The sequence below is a fragment of the Schistocerca piceifrons genome, chromosome 1 (genome assembly GCF_021461385.2).
Source record: "Schistocerca piceifrons isolate TAMUIC-IGC-003096 chromosome 1, iqSchPice1.1, whole genome shotgun sequence".
NCBI lineage: Eukaryota > Metazoa > Arthropoda > Insecta > Orthoptera > Acrididae > Schistocerca > Schistocerca piceifrons.
In genome coordinates this window covers 395570561-395588117 of record NC_060138.1, presented here as the reverse complement: position 1 = coordinate 395588117, position 17557 = coordinate 395570561, and the positions used below count along the sequence as shown (strand labels likewise).

Here is a 17557-nt window from a genome sequence, read left to right as displayed (position 1 = left end):
GTGCTAGTATCAGATGGTGCTTCATATGTGGTTAAAGCAAGCAAGGGGCTTCAAATTCACTTCACTTCACTTGCCCAGGACGTGCGTTCCACAGTGTTGCAGAAGAGGAGCGATCATATTACTCTGATGTGGACAAATTAAGTTCCTTTGGCAAGAAAATCTATGAGGAAGCTCTGCTACGCCTACAGAAATTAAAAGGCAACTTCACTGTCCCTCCCGTCTTACCTTACACGTTGGCGTTATCGGCTTAATACTGCTGACTACTATTGTACCAACAACACCAACAAAAAGACAATCTTTTTATGAGCTTGAACGCGATGAATCCAATGTCAAAACAATGAAACCGGTACCTTATTTGGTAGATTGACGTACATCAGCGCCAAATTTTCAGTGGTACCAAAAGCCTCATAAGACTGGAAGCTGCTGGTACTCAGTTGGATGACATCCTGTATTGTGCAGCATGTGCAGAGTGAGTTGGGTCGAGCTTGTGGTCATGTGACTGTCAAAGTGAACAACAAATTGCATTGTGTCCTCTAGCGAAATCCTAGATATTGTACAGTGTACAAAATTAGTGCCAGTCTTTCTTGCGACGCCACAAAGTTTGAAGACAATGGACCAAAGCCGGCCTTGGTGACGTTGCCACCTTCAAATACGCTCCTGTGACGTCCAGTGATGTAGAGAGAAGTTTTTCCGTGTACAGAACTGTCCTCAGTGACAACCTTACACCTTTGAAAATAGGAAACTTGAAAGTGCATTTTGTGATCATATGCAACTCTGCGGAGACTGAAGAATGACGGAACGCGTTAACTAATTTGGAATAAGTTGAACAAGTGGTGTGCGTTAGTAAAAACAGGATTTATTATTTGGATAGGTGTTATTGTTTTCACTGTGCTACGTGTTTTTCTTAGGCACATGCAGACATTTCAAAAATAAGTGCTAGTTCGTTTCAAACACTGCAAAAAAGTAAGTACTACACTCACAGTTTGTTCAGAAGCGAATTGTGTATTACATGGTACATAAAAAAATCAACAAGAATGTTTTTAAATGAAGCCATGTTTTATTTTTTAAAGTGAAATTTATATAAGTTTTAGATCATAAATATTCGCATATTTCGCTGTTTTTAGGTAATTAGAATCTGGGTCCTACGTATAACACAGTCGTTACGTGGCGCAGACGTTTCTAGAGTGGTCAAATAAATCTGAGTGACGAAGGATAAAGTGACAGACTATCTCTTTGTGAAGAACCGGGAATCTCAACCGAAGTGGAGGCCCTCGTGCACACGTGTCATAATCGAGGCGATGGTGGAAAAGTAAAAATCAACCACTAATATGTTTCCAATATCTTGCACTACATTTTGAACATGACAAAGTTCGTCATCGGCTGAGTTTCGCAACAGCTCACGCTCACTCAAAAAGCGCGCGGACTGGCCAGAGGAATGGAAATGTTGCAGCTATGTCAGGGTAATCCAGATGACACCTTTAGCTATGTAATCAACATGGACGAGTGCTGGAGGCATCACAATGATCCCGAGACAGAAGCAAAGAAATCAGTAGAAACGTGAAATCACCAACGCCAAAGAAGGTGAAGACCATATCATTATCAAGCAAAGTGATGCTGAGTGTTTTAAGGACTACGGTGGTGCAGGTGCTTGCGGATTATGCTCTTCAGGGGCAAACAATTACAGGAGCATACTACAAAAATCTCCCGACGACGTTACAGGCACTGTCAAGGCGGCTCTTTGTAATAAAAAGGCCCTAGGTGGTGTTTTTGCTCCGGACAACATCCCAGATCATTCTGCTCAGCATCGTCACACATATTGCTTCTTTGGCTATCGAATTTCGTTTCCCATCCCACCTTCCCGGTCCCTTATTCTCCTGACGTCACACCCTATTACTTCTTCCTCTTTCGTCGGATAAAGAAAGCATTGGGCTACGGGCATTTCCAGAATGAACGTGAGGTGGTTTTTGAGGTGGAATGCATACTTCTACAACCAAGATCTCCGCCAGGACATCCATGGTTGGGAAAAACGTGCCCCATGAAGGGTGAACACTTACAAGGGGAAGGCCTCAGACACGGCCAACCGATTCGGCTCAAATTTGGCAGGTCGCTTGTGTACAACCTAAAACGAAGGAATATAAGTTATTTTGGGTCAACACCCCCGCAATTTTGAGAAAATCACCCCTAAAGCAATCGACTCAAAATTGGCGGGATCGATAGATAATTGTAAACAGAGCATTTTTCATCATCAGGTATGGGGTCCGAAAACGCATACTTTTCCAGAAATCGAGGTAAGAAACTTTTACAACTACCGCTTCTGCACCCACATGGTAAACGCTTTTCGTCGACAGTACCGATAGTGCAACGGCTAAGGTAACTGCCGGCACGGTAGCTCAGCGTGTTCGGCCAGAGGGTTAGATGCCCTCTGCAATAAAAAATCTGAGTTAATCGATCAACAGCGAACTTAAACGGATGTCTTACAACGTCCGCCTCGAGCAGGTACAACGAACGGTAACTAGCTGGGAATCGGAGAACCCGGGTTCGAATATCGAAGAAACTTAGCGGATATTCATCTTTTCGTTTGTATTTTTCCATATCTCAATTGATAGGGATAGGAGTGTTAATGAGGTAAGTAAATCAATAAAGAATGATAATAATAAGGTAGGCAATCTAATTTCCCAAACGCCGTGAGTTAGTAAAGTATTAAACTTTTAATCCTTGTCACATGAAAACAACTCCGAGTAAGAATGCTGCGAATTCCTCACGAGAGATTACAGATAGCCAACCGCACGACGCTTGTTTACAGCGAGGCACCGGACAGAATGCACGCGAGGAGAGTTATGTTGTCCCCGTTGCCACTTCGTCATATCATAGTTGTGAACCTGGAAGAGTGAAAGTGACCAGCACGAGCCTTATAGAAGTCAATCGGAAAGAGTTGTTTTCCGTCATTAAGCTGCCGCGAATCTCGCGGATGCATATAGTGATTTTTTTCATCGTTAATGCGCCGAAGTAATATATGACGAGTACTGTATGTAGTTTGTAGTAATTAGCTCGTCTGTTTATGCCGTACTAACTAGTTATTGTTTGTTGTGTCATATCTTTCAGGTGCATAATCTGAATAATGGAGGATGTACACCCTTCGACTAGAGCTGTAATATATACTTGGAAGCCTGTCACAGTATTACCGACGCTGTGTTCTGGTTTGTAAGTGTTGCAAGACAGATGCATTATCAATGCACTACTGGAAGCAGGCAGTTCTGTTTCTTGGCGTTCCAGATTGATATGAGCGGTTATCGTCGAGCGATTTTTGGAGCTGACGAACGAAATGACTTTTCTTGATACTGAAGTATTATACCATGAATGTTTCTAGGAAATTCGAACCCGGGTTTACCGATTCCCAACGAGTTACCTTAGCCGTTGTGCTATCGGCGCTGTCGCCAAAACGCGTTTACCATGTGGGTACAGAAGCGGCAGTTGTAAAAGTCTCTTTCCTCGATTTCTGGAAAAGTTTGCATTTGCGGACCCCATACCTGACGATGAAAAATGCTCTATTTACAATTATCTATGGATCCCTCCAATTTTGAGTCGATTGCTCGTCATAACCTTTCGGGGTGATTTTCTCAAAATTGCGGGGGTGTTGAACCAAAATATCTTGGAATCCTTCGTTTTAGGTTGTACCCAAGCGACCTGCCAAAATTGAGCCGAATCGGTTGGCCGTGTCTGAGGCCTTCCCCTTGTTAGAGAAGAAATAAAATCAGTACTAATTATCGCAGTCACACCTAAATTTTTTCTACATGATAATTAAACTTCGCGACTGTCCTTCGCATATCGTCGTCTTAGCAAGCAGGACTCCCCATAATAGCTCTATGATTAGCGCCGGACTGCCACTTGAGCCGTGCAGGACCGCTTAGTGCCTCACCTGAGAGCGCTGGTGCGTGACGTGGTGACCACCGGCCGCTCCTCCGGCGTCCCGGGGCTGGCCACGGCGCTGCCAGCGCCGCCGCCGCCGCCGCCGCCCCCAGACTCCTCCCACGAGTTGTGCCGCCGGTGGCTGCGCTCTCGGAACGAGTCCGCGATGTTCGTCATACTGCTGCAGGAATGAGCCCCGTCAATTAACAATGCTGCTAACGTGACACAGTTCACTTGCACTCGTTTCCGTATTATTTTTTTATTGTTGGGTTTACAGCCACTATACATAACTTGAAAGACGATAAGGGGGCGTTTTTCGTAGTCTGCGTGTGGTCCTCTAATTGTGCTTAAGAAAACACTAAATGTGGAAGGATATGAACACATGTACAGTATTTTGTACTGTGTACCGTAGAGGAACACATCGCAGACAATGATTATTTGTTTCGGCATAACAATGCCCCTGTGATAGAGTAGCATCTGTCACGTAATGGTTCGTGGACAATAAAATTTCAGTAATGGGCTGTCCTGCCGGACTCTCTCCCGCCCCCCTCCCCCCTCCCCGACCCCCGAAACCATCGGAACACCTTTGAGATGAGTTAGAATATCAGCTTCGCTCCAGAACCCAACCAGTGTTCACAATACCGCTACCTTCTCCGGTATCAGCTGTTGAGGAAGAACGGCCTGCCATTCCTCCACAGACATTCAGAAACATCGCTGAAAGTGTCCTTAATAGACTTCAACTCGTCATAAAGACGAAGTGTGGAAATTGTGGACACGTCTGTATTATAGATCTTATAGTTAAATGTTTCCCTAAGACATTTAAGTCTCTTCATTGAAACTTCCTGGTAGATTAAAACTGTGTGCCGGACCGAGACATCCCCTAGGCTGTGGCTAAGCCATGTCTCCGAAATATCCTTTCTTTCAGGAGTGCTAGTTCTGCAAGGTTCGCAGGAGAGCTTCTGTAAAGTTTGGAAGGTAGGAGACGAGATACTGGCAGAAGTAAAGCTGTGAGGACCGGGAGTGAGTCATGCTTCGGTAGCTCAGATGGTAGAGCACTTGCCAGCGAAAGGCAAAGGTCCCGAGTTTGAGTCTCGGTCGGGCACACAGTTTTAATCTGCCAGGAAGTTTCATATCAGCGCACACTCCGCTGCAGAGTGAAAATCTCATGCCAAGTCTCTTCATTATCCACGATAATGCACTGCCAGCACAATTATCTACGATAATGACTGAGGCAGAAGAAATGAATTAAAATTTGTGCTGTGACAGGTACTCGAACCCGGGTCATCTTGCTTGCTAGGCAGAAATGCTAACCATTACACCACCACAGGACAACCGTTAACATTGCTGCACGAACTACCTAAGTTGAGTGCCCTCCCCAACACAAACTTCAATTCATATCTTCTGCTTATTTTCCCTTCATTGTCACTACTGCCATGGCTCTCCATATTAATATCTACTAAAGTGCGCGTCATTTACGGCGGCGGCCGAGTTTAGGTTAGTTCTGCGCATCTGACGTCACAAAACGCAGTCAGCCAATGAACAGAGAACGAAGTTGCCAGAGCTCGACTGCAGTGCAGAGCACGGACGAGTGTCTTCAGTTTTAGAAACGTTCAGTCATAAATAAAGTGATTGAACAAAAGCAATGTCTTGATAGCAGACTTTCTTTTATAGAAAGTTTGGAAAAAACATTCTTTATACCAATTGCTTCATATTCTACAGTATTAATTAATTAAACCAAACAAGCAATAAGCCTCTTAATTCAGGCGATAGCAAGGAAAGGTGTTTGCATCATTCTCAGGAACGTTTTCGCAATAAAGTACAGCGGTAATTGTTTACTTCCTATTGTACTTCGACGAAACGTGAGTAATTCATAGTCATACCAACAGTGTTTGTCCGTATTTTGCGTGACATGTTAAAGTCCTCCAGGAGCTCTCTCAAATGACAAGATGCGTTAGCGTAATCGTTAAGGTGAACTAAGTTATCTCAGCAAAAAGTTTTTAAACTCCAAAAACGTTACAGCAAAGGCGATTTTAACTGAAAGACGGAAACATGAAAGGAAAAATAACATAGAAACTAAATATGCTGGAATAGCATGAAATGTGGTCTGGGAAAACATCAGTAGTGATGTTATTTCGTCTGACATGAGAACAGCGTGGTACAAGGTAGTCAATAACATCATCAGTACTAATGAGCGTCTCTTTGCCATCGGTTTAAGTGACACTAACCTCTGCAGCAAATGCAACTTAGTTGATAGTGTGCCTCATCGTTACACATGTGGAGATCGGACTATCAGCTGGAGGTGGACCAGGGAGAAAATTGCTCAAATAACAAGAACTTCAGCAACAATGTACCGACTAACATTTTCTTCAGACCAGAGGAAGGTTACTACCCTCAGGCAAAAAATAACGCAGTGGTTTGGTTAATGGGCAAATGTACAAGTTATGTTTTTAACAGTATTGGGAGCGATGAACATATTGAATACAAGATGTATATGGAAAATGAATTCGAGAAAATACTTAAATATCAGAATCACAATAAGAAAAATGGTAACATGCTCGAATTGTCTTCAACAGAATGGATATAGGTTAGGAACTGGATTCCTGGTAGAGAGGGATGGGTTGGGACACGTTCCCGATCCTAACCTCACCTGCAAGTCACACATGAAAAATAAATCAGTAGCACAGCAGATACAAGAATATGGCGACAAACATCTGGTGCCTGATGTAAAGGAAGATCTTGATCTCCCTATGGATGCGTGTAGAAGGCTGATATTGACAAAAATAACCAGGCAGTGACATATTTTGCGATGTCGCTGTTCGGGACTTCTCTTCTGTCCACGTAATTTACCCTGGAAGGAACACACATCAAGGATTTACTGAATGATTAATTTGGGTATGGGAAATGATGATGACGAACCTCAGGCTGCAGAAGAAGAAAATGTGCATGCTGACCTGCCACCAGTTGAAGGTGACAGTGAAGGTGCTAAATTATGCTGCTGCTAAAGACTCATTCTTTGAATGCTGAAATTTGTGACTGCAATTATCTGTCAACTTATTTATGTCATTTCATTGTAGCAATTTTTGTTACTGTTTTTGTGGGAAAAAAGTGTTTAGTTGCTAAGGGAGAGGATCTGAGTTCAAACCTCGTTCGGTGCTTTATATTTTCTGTATTTAATAACAATATCGAAGTGTCTTACTTATGAATTTTATTCATTTGAATGTAATTTTTTGAAATTTCTGGTGCTTTGTCTCTTCATTATAATTATAATAAGTTTTCAGTTTTTCTAATTTTGTCCTTCAGTATTTCTTTTTACAGCAATTAAAAACAATGAAAAGGCAAACATACAATATTCATGTTATCTGCTTTGTTTGTATATCTTCTCTTCCGCAGTCGCTGTTTTACTATTCATATTGAGATATATTCTTTTGCGACAGTATTAAAAGTATTATTTAGAGCAGAATTTCGGCTCGTACGTTGCCGAGTTACTTGATTGTCGGACGCAATTCTTTGCATCATATTCAATGTTTTCGTCGACTGATCTATGTTTTGGCAAATACTTGCTGTCCGTTGTGACAAACACAAATTTTTTGCGCACTGTGCCTCACTGACATTATATTTTAGTTTTCTCTATGTTTTATTACGTCCACAATTCAGTTTTGTGTACTTCGCCAATTTTGTTTTAATCAGAACTTTTTAGAAAAAATCTAAATGACTCTGGTATAAATAAAACTTTTACTACAGTCGCGAAAGACGGAATATTTCTCAATATTACATACGACACCTATCTGGTACTTAAATTAAATGAGATATTGTTATACAGTAAATTTTATATGAAATTTAGGTACCTTGTCCAAAATACATTCTCAACATTGTGGCAACTAAAATCGACCATACGGAAAGTATACGCTATGGACTTTTACCTCTGCAAACTCTTCAAAATTTCGTACAATGGTTTACTACATTTAATGCTGCACAGTAACTGCGTTGAACATCGGAACAAAATTAAGTCATTTATGGGGGGAAGGTATCAGTCAAGAAGATGTGTAAAAATCAAATTTTTGGGCCAAATAGTTTTTGAGAAATCGAATGATAAGTGTCAAAGCAGTCGGAACACTGTTGTGTCAGCACAGGCGAGCAGTGCAGTGATGACAAAATCGCGCACAGCGCGGAATGCGGGGAGCACGTCTCTGTAGCAGCGAAAGGGTTAACGCGGTCGTGGTGGCTTTACTTCATAAACTGCGCGCTCCCCTCTAAACGTAAGTTTGCGAACTGTACTATACTATGGCGCTGCTTCTCTTGGCGCGTGCGTCGTTTGCAACTTGGCAACGCAACAATCTCCCGCGTCTGGGCGGGCATGCGCGAGTCGCCAAGATGAAAGAAATGAACTATAGTAGGTGTTCGTATTCTTTTTATCAGATGGAGTATAGGAGATTTTCTGCCGTACCAGTGTACAAAGAAAAGCGTATATGGAATTTCACATTTGTGAGTTTTGTGCCCATACCCACTACTCCTTTTTTCTTGGTAGGGGCCCCATAATAAGTTGTTTGCACTATGCTGTGTAGATAGTGACGTGCTGTAAGCCTGTAGTATACAATGATGTCCAAAATTAAAGTAACAAACCGCTATTTCTCCTACCTCTGTCTAATTCACGGTATAATCAAACTGTCAACCAGATGTTCGTACGATCGTGTTCTGCACGGGAGATGTCATTCTGGTCAACGGGCAACCACGCCGACGATGACGTCAGGGCACCCATGAAACGAGGTAGTGTTTGCAGGGTAGCCCCACATCCACAATCGCTGTGAACACAGTCACAGACAGTGGAGTATGGCACAGAGAAGACGCCTACCAGACTCTCTGCGGCGTAGGGCCATAGAAAGAAAGAAAGCAGGGCAGTCGAAAACTGATTTGCCCGATGGCTTAATGTGGATTGTTCTGTTGTTTGTCGGATGTGGCGGCGGTTTTTAGATACCGAAACAGTATACCAAAGACCAGGGCAGGGCCGACCACCTGTGACTTCGGAAGAGAGGGCCGTTATTTGGCTGAAAGTGCTCGACATTACCGTCTTAGTATTGCACTGCAACTGGAACGTGAGCTCCCTGCATGCACTGGACGTGTTATATCGAGGCAAACGGTGTGCAGAAGGCTTCGGCAGAGTGGCCTTTATTGTCAGAGACTTACTGTATATCTATCTCTGATGCATCTTCACAGAAGGAAACGTACAGAGTCATCAACATGTCACCTGGACGGTCGAACAGTGGCCAATGTTATTTTTAGAGATGAGTCCTGATTTAGTCTGGAGAGTGTTCTCGATGGATTCGTGTCTGGAGGGAACTTGGAACACGATTTCGGGACACAAACATTGTGGAAAGAGACCAGGATCGAGGAGGATCCCTATTGGTGTGTCTTCCACTCGAACCCCTCTTCATGAAATTGTACGGGTGAATTGGCAAGGCTGAACTGCCATCAGGTATCGTGACGAGATCGTGGGACATCATCTGCGGTTGTTGCGAGGTACTGTGGGCCCAGATGTCGTAATGAGGGACGATAATTTCGATCTCACAGAGCACGGGTGGTTGATGTTTTCTTGGAAACTGAAGACATCGCACGCATCGCGTAGCCTGCTCGCTCTCCCGGTTTGAATCCCATAAAGCATGTCTTGAATGCACTAAGGAGACGGCTTGCACCACGTCAGCATCCACCAACCACTGTCCAAGACTGCGAGCTGCTTCGCAGAAAGAATGGGCGTTACTGCCTCATCTTTCACAGCATCCCCGTTACACATTCCATTCTGAGCACATTAACCAGTTGTCGGAATGTGTGTGCAAGTCCGTTAAGTTGGAAAAAACGAAGAATATTTTTGTCTATCGTTATGCATGTTGCAGTCATTTGTGTTCTGTATTCCTTACATTGCTTATACTTTACTTTAACCTGTTTACACTGTTTTGTGGCAAAATAAACGCAACCCTGCAAAATTTCCTTTTATTGCTTTAATTTTCCACACCAGTGTATATATGAATTCTTCCGTCACTTTTTAGTGGAGAGATTTCATATTTAAAGCTGAAAACAAACTAAGTGCATTTTTCAACTTTAATTATAATTTTTGTGTGTTATTGCTTGATAATGCCCAAGGGGGTAATTGCAAGTGAAGTAAAATAAAATCTTTATTTCAAACGAAAACCAGCTTCACGCAGGAAAATTACTTCTTTTAAAACACTTGTTTCCATAAATTAGCGGGAAATCGTAACAAACGACAACTTAGGAAAAAAAATAAAGCCATTGATACGAAAGTAGAGCTGCACTGCACAGCCACATGGAAGCCAGCGGCGTTGCAATCTGCCCTCATAACTGATACCCGCATGTTTGGGAGTGGATGACACTTAATGCTGAGAGAGTGAGAGATGAATGCTGTGACAGACAGCTTGATGGAATGGTCTTTGGGTATCATCTACAGGACGAACCGAGGCGGAGAGCCATTGGCAGAGCGGTCAGTGATACAACTCGCAGGGAACGATACTACAACAGGTGTGTATGTATTTTACCTGCGTTATACGTGTAACTGATTTTATAAATTTAAGTTTTCCATTTCTATGCTACTACTCGTAGCTATGCATTTCAATGCTTCATTTTTGAAATCGAATGCCATCTGTCATATCCACAGAGACCTCATTTGTTTGATACATCAATTGTAAACCACGGGCTTATTAATTTGAACGACCCAGCAGTCTTTCATGAACTACCCCTGAAAGTTTTCAGTAGAGTCCATATGCACCGTACATAGCCTGCAGCTTCAACCTAATTGTTATTATTTGGGAATGCAGTCTAAGCTTTATGTAATTTGTAAAACAGTCAATACATTCCACATCATACTGAGATATGGCATTAGAACAGAAAAATCGCTAATCAAATAACATACCTGGTGCCAATTCTTCTTCGCTCAAGTTCTTTCTGTATGGAATCTGGTAATCTGTGTGGTGGCTTGGCCGATCTTCGGTTGTTCTGAAACAAATATTCGAGAAAATTGTTAGTTGCATCGATAACCACTCAAACAGAGAAAGCTGAACCAGTTTTGCATCTTTATCAAGATGGAATGATGTAAGTGATAATGATGATGATTGTTGGCTGTTGAAGGAGTAAACTTCATGGTCATCAGTTCCTTCCTCTAGACCATCAATGGCGAGGCTATTATCAAAGCTCTCACAATACCTGAGTCCTTTTAGCGATGTATCTATGTGGGTAACATGAAGCACGAGGAGGAAAAAGCAAAATAATATTCTAAATTAGACCCCGTTTTACTGGAAAAGCAGTAACCGAGTAAGGCAGTGGAGATTCCACTCTCGTCTTCAGTCGCTGCCCTCTCCACCCTGGCCTTGCCTGCAGGAAGAGGCACTTCCACCTAGTGCAACTGTTAACAGTTTAAATGTTGTGGTAGTCTTCATGAACCATTGAGTTCACTGTATGGCTGTCTCACCATCTGCTAATATAAAGGTTAGATAAGTATTCGTCTTCCGCGCATTTCTCAGGTTGGGCCTTTATATGCAGCAAAGTCAGATGGGCACCACAAGCATAGCGCGATGGGCTTTCACGTCCCATAAGAAAAGAAATGGAGACTGTTGTATGACCAATGAGAGGCCAGCGTGGTGTAATAGTCAGTGTGATTGTAGTACTCTCCTAACAATGCCACACTTAGGGTGACCATTGTGTTGCAAATGTGTTGTCTGTGAAGTGTGCCTACTTAACGATGCCACATATGGGGTGATCACTATGTGGCCAATGTATGGTCAGCGTGTTGTAACAGTCAGTGTGATTGTGATGCTTACGTGACTGTGCCACATGTAGGTTGCTCATTGTGTGGCCAATGTGCAACAGTCAATGTGATTTTGATGAGCAGCTAACTGTGCTACATACAGAGTGACTGTAGCGTGGTCTGTGTGGTGTAACAGTGAGTGTAATTGTGGTGCCCACCAACTGTTCCACATAAATGGTGACCATTGGGTAACCTACACAACGATGCAGTTTTTCAGTGAAGCAGTCAGTGTAATTATGGTGCTCACCATCTGTGCAATGTGTAGGGTAACGGGTGTGAGACCAAACTGTGGCCTGTGCGATATAACCATCATAGTGATTGTAGTGCCATCAACTGTGCCACATGTAGGATGACTGTTGTATGGCCAATGTGTGGGTTGTGCGTTGTAACAGTCAGTGTGAAAATGGATCCAACCTAACCGTGATACAGATAGGGTGACCACTATATGACGAATGTATGACTTTCCCGGTGCAGCAGGGTGATTGTGGTGTCAACCAACGATGCCATATGTAGAGTGACTGTTGTGTGGCCAAAGCGCGGCTGGTGTAGTGTACCTATCAGTGTGATTGTGGTGCTTGACTGTGCTGCTCACCTATCTGTGCCACATATGACGTGATACTATACATATCTACTTCAATAAAGCGCATCATGTAATATATGATATATGCACTGCTGGCGTTACAAATAGAAAGTGGTCATAGTCAAGTGACTAGACCAGGGGTTCCCAACAAAATTTTCTCGAGGTCCCCCTCATCGAGCATGATTGGTACCTGTCATATCACAGTATCAAGCATCTAAAAAAGCCAAATTAAGAGTTTTTATACGTTTTCTATCTTTGGTACTTAGAAAACACATTGACATATTCATTATTGGAAAAACATTGAGCTTAAAACTTCTTCAATTTAGCCATCATTGTTTTTGTTAAATTTTTGATTATTGTTCAAAATCTTTGTCTTCAAATCTGGGTGTTTAGTATAACAAACTCCTTAAAAAATGGCCAATTGTCGTCTGAAATGCGAGTTTCTGTGTAAAGTGACTGTCAGTTGTCAGCTGCAAAGAGGCAGCGCGCGCAGTCTAACGGCGTACAGCAGAACTATTTGCCTCTATCTAATTCTAGTTTTGCGCTAGAGTGTGATAGTGTCAGTGGGCTCTAGGAAGACGCTAGACGCAGAAGTCAGCGTTCTCTAAAGCTCTGCTCATACAAGAAGCGGCCAAAACAAAAAATTTGTTATCATACAACATATATTTAATATATTTTTTATTCTAATAGCATCTTGCGGACCTCTTTGGCATAGCTCGCGGATCCCTGGGGGTCCGCGGACCACCTGTTGGGAACCACTGGACTAGACAATACTGGACGAGAAATAAACTGGGTTTTAATAAGGAACATACACTGCCCAAGAGCAATTTGTATCACTTGCATGCCTGCGAACTGTGTGACCTTAGATTCAAGAGAAGTGGGGAATGAGAGGAGAAGCCTTGTGGAACTAGAAAGAAAGAATTGTACTGTGAAATAGAAATGAGATAATAATCAAAATAAAGGTGTCTGTTAGAAAGTGCGTGAAATCAAATCTGATGCTGCGTACCATTCAATGGCACTATGGGACTTAACATCTGAGGTAATCAGTCTTAACATCTGAGGTCATCAGTCCCCTAGACTTAGAACTACTTCAACCTGACTAACCTAAGGACGTCACACACATCCATGCCCAAGGCAGGATTCGAACATGTGACCGCAGCAGCAGCGTGGTTCCGAACTGAAGGGCCTAGAACCGCTCGACCACAGCGGCCGGCTGTTGCTCCACACCAAGCATTGTAACCTGCTGGGATCTCCTTCGAATATCGTTCACAGCGTGGTCGAGGTGTTGCTGCACTAGCCTGTTGCTGCTCAGGTTATCAGGTAAAGGAGTTGTACTCCTGCAATGACGCGTTGCATATTCAGCTGGTCCCAAGCGTAATCTGTTGGGTTGTGACAGTACGTACCGCAGGTCACTCCATTCATTTGTTTCTTCCTCTTTCTTAGAGATAGGTGTTCACAATGTGGACATGATGAGCTCGCGTATTATCATCTTGAAATATGAACCCATCAGTGAAACGTTGAAGTTAGGACTGGACCATACATAGGAAAATCTTACTCCCATTACTTATGAGATTAATTATCCACGACCGGTGAGAGCTGCCCAGTATCCTTAGATGGTACCAATCCGGAACGTGGCCTGTACCCACTTCCCTGCTGAACTTGTAGATCTGCATGCCTGACCATGTGTGAGTATCATACCACCTTCACACCCTTCTATAAGGATTATCAGGTGTCAGTGAAACACAGCACTTTTCGGTGAAGTGAACCTGCTGCCAGTGATCCAGGCTCTTCTCCTGGTGTTCCATTGCCCAATTTCTTCACCAAAGGCTATCAAAGCGGGTTTTGCTGTAATTCATAATGGACTCCTAAAGGCAAAATTGAGTCTGTAGCGACGGCTGTGCACTGCCTGCATAGACACACCCGTTCTCGTTGCCTTAGAAAAGGCAATGCACAGCTCTATTCCGTTCTGCAGATAATTTTAAATCAGGGGCAACCACAGGTGAAATACTTACACATATACACTACTGGCCATTAAAATTGCTACACCAAGATGAAACGCAGATGATAAACGGGTATTCATTGGACAAATATATAATACTAGAACAGACATGTGATTACATTTTCACGCAATTTGGGTGCATAGATCCTGAGAAATCAGTACCTAGAACAATCACCTGTGGCCGTAATAACGGCCTTGATACGCCTGGGCATTGAGTCAAACAGAGCTTGGATGGCGTGTACAGGTACAGCTGCCCATGCAGCTTCAACACGATGCTACAGTTCATCAAGAGTAGTGACTGGCATATTGCGGTGAGCCAGTTGTTAGGGCACCATTGACCAGACGTTTTCAACTGGTGAGAGATCTGGAGAATGTGCTGGCCAGGGCAGCAGTCGAACATTTTAAGTATCCAGAAAGGCCCGTACAGGACCTGCAACATGCGGTCGTGCATTATCCTGCTGAAATGTAGGGTTTCGCAGGGATCGAATGAAGGGTAGAGTCACGGGTCGTAACACATCTGTAATGTAACGTCCATTGTTCAAAGTGCCGTCAATGCGAACAAGAGGTGACCGAGACGTGTAACCAACAAATGGTACCCCATACCATCCCGCCGGGTGATGCGCTAGTGTGGCGATGACGAATACACGCTTCCAATGTGCGTTCACCGCGATGTCGCCAAACGCTGATTCGACCATCATGATGCTGTAAACAGAACCTGGATTCATCCGAAAAAATGACGTTTTGCCATTCGTGCACCCAGATTCGTCGCTGAGTACACCATTGCAGGCGCTCCTGTCTGTGATGCAGCGTGAAGGGTAACCGCAGCCATGGTCTCCGAGCTGATAATCCATGCTGCTGCAAACGTCGTCGAACTGTTCGTGCAGATGGTTGTTGTCTTGCAAACGTCCCCATCTGTTGACTCAGGGATCGAGACGTGGCTGCACGATCCGTTACAGCCATGCGGATGAGATGCCTGTCATCTCCACTGCTAGTGATACCAGGCCGTTGGGATCCAGCACGGCGTTCCGTATTACCCTCCTGAACCCACCGATTCCATATTCTGCTAACAGTCATTGGATCTCTACCAACGTGAGCAGCAATGTCGCGATACGATAAACCGCAATCGCGATAGGCTACAATCCGACCTTTATCAAAGTCGGAAACGTAATGGTACGAATTTCTTCTCCTTACACGAGGCATTACAACAACGTTTCACCAGGCAACGCCGGTCAACTGCTGTTTGTGTATGAGAAATCGGTTGGAAACTTTCCTCATGTCAGCACGTTGTAGGTGTCGCCACCGGCGCCAGCCTTGTGTGAATGCTCTGAAAAGCTAATCATTTGCATATCACAGCATCTTCTTCCTGTCGGTTAAATTTCACGTCTATAGCACGTCATCTTCGTGGTGTAGCAATTTTAATGGTCAGTAGTGTATATAGCTTACGGAACTTTCAAGCAGTAAAATATTGAAGTTAAAATGAATAAAACTGATGAACATATAGCTGAAAGAAAGCTCGTTAATCCATTATAGCTGTATTTATTGATGTCCTTGTAGATATTTGGCATGCAAACGATATTGGTTTGAAGGAATTTTGGTTTTAAGGAATTCCTGCCGGTACGACACACGCCAAAGGTGCTGAGGATATCGTGTATCGGCGTCGTAAACTACAGTAGCCATATGTAACAGGAACAGATGCACCACAAAGATGCGAAGCCGATAGTGCAAGTCTACAAGTGCTTCAGTAAATACAGGTATAATGGATCAAGTACCTTTCACTCAGCTAAATGTTCATTACTTTTATTCATATTAACATCTGTATTTTACTGCTTGAAAGTTCTGTAAACAATGTGTCTGTTGTATTCTCTCCGAGATACGTACGAGCCATAATTTGTAGCTAGTGGTCATCAGACGCGGCTGTTGGCTGTGGGCAACTGCAGTGAGGAAGATCTGCAATGTATTGTAACGACTGAATGTTGAAATGACTTCGCTGTGGTGTAGACCAATTTGGAGGACGTCATCCCATTCTGAGAACCATCCGTGCCGCAAAGTAACAATGAATGTATGATTCAAGCTTGAAATGACTCTTTGAGGCATTCTGACAAACTGAGTAGTCTACGCACGCTGCAATGTCTCGTTGAAGGCTGGAGACACTTTGCGCTCCACTGTACCACACTGAGAGTCTTTTACAAAGATAGAGATTTCCTGCAGTTGGGGAAAATTGGAATAAAAAAAAGCACTGTGCAAGTAATAAGCGTGTTGCAAAACGTTTTTGAGCGATATATCATTTAACAGTGAGTGCTTTTCCAAGTGGCCTTATGTAAGAGCGCAATACCTTGGCAGCCTCCGGCGTCGGGCTGGACCAAACCGCTGAGCCGGTAGCCTGACCGCCCGCTGATGCCTCTGGGCCGTTGCCGTTGATGGAGGCGGCCAGCATCTCTGCGGAGTAGGCCGGCCGCGCGGGGATGATGGGCGAACGGCAGCAGACCCTGCACGCACACTATGCTGTTTACAAGGGACAACTGAAGCAACGCTGTGATGGACTACCTCCACAACATCTACATCTACATCCATACTCCGCAAGCCACCTGACGGTGTGTGGCGGAGGGTACTTTCAGTACCTCTATCGGTCCTCCCTTCTATTCCAGTCTCGTATTGTTCGTGGAAAGAAAGATTGTCGGTATGCCTCTGTGTGGGCTCTAATCTCTCTGATTTTATCCTCATGGTCTCTTCGCGAGATATACGTAGGAGGGAGCAATATACTGCTTGACTCCTCGGCGAAGGTACGTTCTCGAAACTTCAACAAAAGCCCGTACCGAACTACTGAGCGTCTCTCTCGCAGAGTCTTGCACTGGAGTTTATCTGTCATCTCCGTAACGCTTTCGTGATTACTAAATGATCCTGTAAAGAAGCGCGCTGTCTCCGGTGGATCTTCTCTATCTCTTCTATCAACCCTATCTGGTACGGATCCCTCACCGGTGAGCAGTATTCAAGCAGTGGGCGAACAAGTGTACTGTAACCTACTTCCGTTGTTTTCGGACTGCATTTCCTTAGGATTCTTCAAATGCATCTCAGTCTGGCATCTGCTTTACCGACGATTAATTTTATATGGTCATTCCATTTTAAATCACTCCTAATGCCTACTCCCAGATAATTTATGGAATTAACTGCTTCTAGTTGCTGACCTGCTATATTGTAGCTAAATGATAAAGGATCTTTCGTTCTATGTATTCACAGCACATTACACTTCTCTACATTGAGATTCAAT

At 43.6% G+C, this 17557-nt stretch overlaps 1 protein-coding gene across 1 annotated transcript in view; it reads right to left on the bottom strand.

Annotated features, from left to right (window-relative positions):
* Positions 1 to 3912: 3912 nt before the first annotated feature.
* LOC124727359 (kinesin-like protein KIF12) overlaps positions 3913 to 17557 on the bottom strand; it is a 300689-nt gene continuing 287044 nt past the window's right edge. The window contains exons 12-14 of the mRNA XM_047248469.1: positions 16625 to 16778; positions 10823 to 10905; positions 3913 to 4084 (exon numbers count right to left, since the gene is read on the bottom strand). Coding sequence (XP_047104425.1) covers positions 3913 to 4084; positions 10823 to 10905; positions 16625 to 16778 — 409 coding nt within the window. The remainder of the gene's footprint in view (positions 4085 to 10822; positions 10906 to 16624; positions 16779 to 17557) is intronic.